A 3,842-nucleotide genomic window follows, 5' to 3' on the forward strand; every position below is an offset into this window, starting at 1 on the left:
AACCCGTCCAGAAGACCTACACTATTTTTTTTCTTTTTGATTTTTTATCTGGATTACTGAGATGCATCAGGACATAAAAGGTCCTTACTCTGTAGCAGAAACAAGAACACACACACACACACAGATCTGACATAGCTGCTGTCTGTCCAACACAAAGCAGAGCTGAGGATCACATGACTGAAGTAGAACCAGAACTCATTCTGCACAAACTCACGATGCTGCTGCTGAACCCCCACCCACCTCTACCACTGTCAGTTCCTGCTTTGTTCACTAGAAAAGCTGCTTTAAACAGTTTTGAATCTGCAAACTCGTTGGAGTTTCCGTTTCAGAAGTTAATCCAAAGCAGATTATCAAATCCTCATCTGTTTGAATTCACTTTAAAGGAAGAAAAAAAATAAAAACCTGTTGAAAATGACTCGTAAACGTGACTAAAATCCACGCGTTTACTGCTGTAAGTGCAAACAAACACGAGTGACTTTTTGCGTTCGTGCGTAAAAAGTTGTGCCGCAGATTCGGTTCCCTCCWCCAGCTCGGCTCGGCTCGGTTCGGTTCTTACCACTTCAGCAAGAAGCAGCATTCCTTTCCTGGAGGAGGCGAACTCTCTGCTCGGCAGGACGGAGCGCAGGACGGACTGACGCGGCCCGTTCGAGTCGGGAGCCTCGATGTCCCCCATTTGGTCCAAGAAGTTTTCCCTCGAACTCCCGGCGGCTCCGAGCGGCAGGAGGCGCGTGAAGGAGCGGGTTGAAGGCAAAGGAGGAGGAGGAGGAGAGGCAGAGWGGAGGCGTGAAGCTTTCAGGAGGTGGAAACGGAAACAATGACAGCGCGGAAASCCAACATCTGCTCTCTCCAGATGTGAAATGTGATGCAGCTGCGTCGAGCGCGAGCCCGGATGTTCAAGAGGAGGGAAACAAAGCAGCTGATGGTGGCGCGAGACAGAATCCATCCTCTGCAGGCTCGTTCGGTGACATGTATGGAAGGGTTTTTTTTTTTTTAAAAAGCATCACTTTAAATCATCAACGTGCAGAAAACAGAACAGAGTCAAACTTTTCAACAACAACAATAATAAAAAAACATCCTGAACATAAAATCCAGCTGCAGAAATTATTAACAGATGCTTTCAGGTTGAGTTTATTACAAAATCTTTTGAAAACAGAACAACATACAGGGGTTGGACAACGAAACTAAACACCTGGTTTTAGACCACAATAATTTATTAGTGTGGTGTAGGGCAGCGGTGTCCAAAAGTCCTCAAGGGCCGGTGTCCTGCATGTTTTAAGAGTTGCCCTTGTTTAACACAGCTGAACATAAGTAGTGCTTAATTAGTAAGCCTCCTCTGTGTGCCGTCAAGATCTTCAGATGACAACTAATGAAGCACTTTTTAGGTTCAGCTGTGTTGAACCAGGGCAGCTCCTAAAACATCCAGGACACCGGACCTTGAGAACTGACTTTGGACACCACTGGTCTATAGGGCCTCCTTTTACAGCCAATACAGTGTCAGTTCATCTGGGGAATGTCATACACAAGTCCTGCACAGTGGTCAGAGGGGTTTGAAGACATTCTTCTTGCAGGATAGTGGTCAGGTCACTGTGATGCTGGTGGAGGAAAACGTTTCCTGACTCGCTCCTCCAAAACACCCCAAAGTGTCTCAGTAATATTTAGATCTGGTGACTGTGCAGGCCATGATGTTCAACTTCACTTTCATGTTCATCAAACCAATCTTTCACCAGTCTTGCTCTGTATTGGTGCATTGTCATCCTGATACACGTTGCCGCCTTCAGGATACAATGTTTGAACCATTGGATGCACATGATCCTCCAGAATGGTTCGGTAGTCCTTGGCAGTGACGTGCCCATCTAGCACAAGTATTGGGTCAAGGGAATGCCATGATACGGCAGCCCAAACCATCACTGATCCACCCCATGCTTCACTCTGGGCATGCAACAGTCTGGGTGGTACATTTCTTTGGGGCTTCTTCACACCGTAACTCTCCTGGATGTGGGGAAAACAGTAAAGGTGGACTCATCAGAGAACATATTTCACATTGTCCACAGCCCAAGATTTGCTCCCCTTACACCATTGAAACCGACGTTTGGCACGAGTGACCAAAGGTTTGCCTATAGCAGTCCAGCCGTGTGTACTGACCCTGTGGAGCTCCTGACGGACAGATCTGGTGGAAACAGGAGAATTCAGSTGCACATTTAATTCTGTCGTGATTTGGACAGTTGTGGTTTTATGTTTTATTGGAAACAATCCAGGTTAACACCCGAACATCCCTTTCAGACAGCTTCCTCTTGCATCCACAGTTAATCCTGTTGGATGTGGTTGGTCCTTCTTGGTGGTATGCTGACATTATACTGTGGCTCTTGATACATCACAAGACTTGCTGTCTTGGTCACAGATGCTCCAGCAAGACATCCTCTTTTGAACTCTTGGTATGTCACCCATAATGTTGTGTGCATTGCAATATTTTGAGCAAAACTGTGCTCTCACCCTGCTAATTGAACCTTCACACTCTGCTCTTACTGGTGCAATGTGCAATTAATGAAGACTGGCCACCAGGCTGGTCCAGTTTAGCCATGAAACCTCCCACACTAAAATGAACAGTGTTTCTGTTTCATTGTCCAACCCCTGTATATAACAATATGAATATAAAATATAAAATATGGCTTCTGCAGAACTTGAAGAGGTCATTCAGAATCAATCAGGTGCAGAGAAACAAGTAAAACATGCAGGATACTGGGTCAGCCCTGCAGGACCAGGACTGGACGCTTCTTTAGCAAAACTTTTGRGAAAAAAGCCTCGACTGAACACTTTGTCTTTATGATGATCCACCTTCCTGCTTGACCACTTTCTTCTTATTTTCTTCATGTTTTGAAGCAGATTCGCTTTTATTCCCACCTAAACAGCTTCTCCCAGATACTCCACTCGTCTGAACGTTTTACAGCAGGAGCATCAAACTCGTTTTCACCAAGGACCACATGGTGTAAATAACATTGTGTTTCCTGTTTAACTTTGACTAAACACGAAACATCATGTTCCTCATTGCTACGGCTGAGCACCGCTAACAAACAATAACTGAGCTCTATTTCCTGCATGGAAACAGTGTTTTAACACATCACAGCAGAATAAATGTGAAATAAATAATACAGAAATACTATAAAAAGTAAAAGTAAGAGAGTTTTACTCACTGGTGAGTTGTGGTGAAAAGTCACCAACTTCAATTCTGAATTCTCCCACTTTCTGACAAGAAATAAGAGGCATTCCTGTTTAAAGTTACGACTTGTAGGTGGGAAATTCCTACTTCCCAGTTCAATTGGGCAGCAGCAACAAAGTAGCTGGCGAAAATGCAGTGAAATGGAGATGGCGAATTTCCGGCCACTTTTGAACTCTCTTCACCTCCATCTAGTGGTCGGATGTTGTCATTTTGCTCGTAAAACAATTGACACCCATCATGGGAGATGTGCTTTTTTGGACAATGTTGGCTTTAAAGTAAAATATGCTTATTTTAAATTTTTTTAAATCATCTTCGAAGCTCTCGTGGACCACATGAGATGCTGTGGCGGGCCACATTTGGCCTGCAGGCCCTAAGTTTGACATGTGTTTTACAGAGTGATGTGGGTCAGTCACGTGACTCAGGCTTCCTTGTAGTTTTCAGCAGATTCAGCTGCTTTGTTTACATTGAGTGCGGACCCTCCATTAAGAGCTGAATTCATCTGGAAACCACTGAAGTAAACTATTTCAGACTGCACACATTTTTTTTATTTTATATTTTGTAACAAGTCCCCTCAAATATATTTATGATTAACATGATTTTTTTTTCTTGGTTTGATGTGATGTTAAAT

The 3,842-nt window shown here is 44.0% G+C and overlaps 1 protein-coding gene across 1 annotated transcript in view; it reads right to left on the reverse strand.

The window, feature by feature from the left end:
- Positions 1 to 966, reverse strand: part of LOC106513998 (CKLF-like MARVEL transmembrane domain containing 3) — an 11,840-nt gene extending 10,874 nt beyond the window's left edge. The window contains exon 1 of the mRNA XM_014003068.1: positions 557 to 966. Within this exon, the coding sequence (XP_013858522.1) occupies positions 557 to 943 (387 nt within the window). The 5' untranslated portion in view covers positions 944 to 966. The remainder of the gene's footprint in view (positions 1 to 556) is intronic.
- Positions 967 to 3,842: the final 2,876 nt, after the last annotated feature.

This window comes from Austrofundulus limnaeus, unplaced genomic scaffold (genome assembly GCF_001266775.1).
Source record: "Austrofundulus limnaeus strain Quisiro unplaced genomic scaffold, Austrofundulus_limnaeus-1.0 Scaffold16, whole genome shotgun sequence".
NCBI classification, from domain to species: Eukaryota; Metazoa; Chordata; class Actinopteri; order Cyprinodontiformes; family Rivulidae; genus Austrofundulus; species Austrofundulus limnaeus.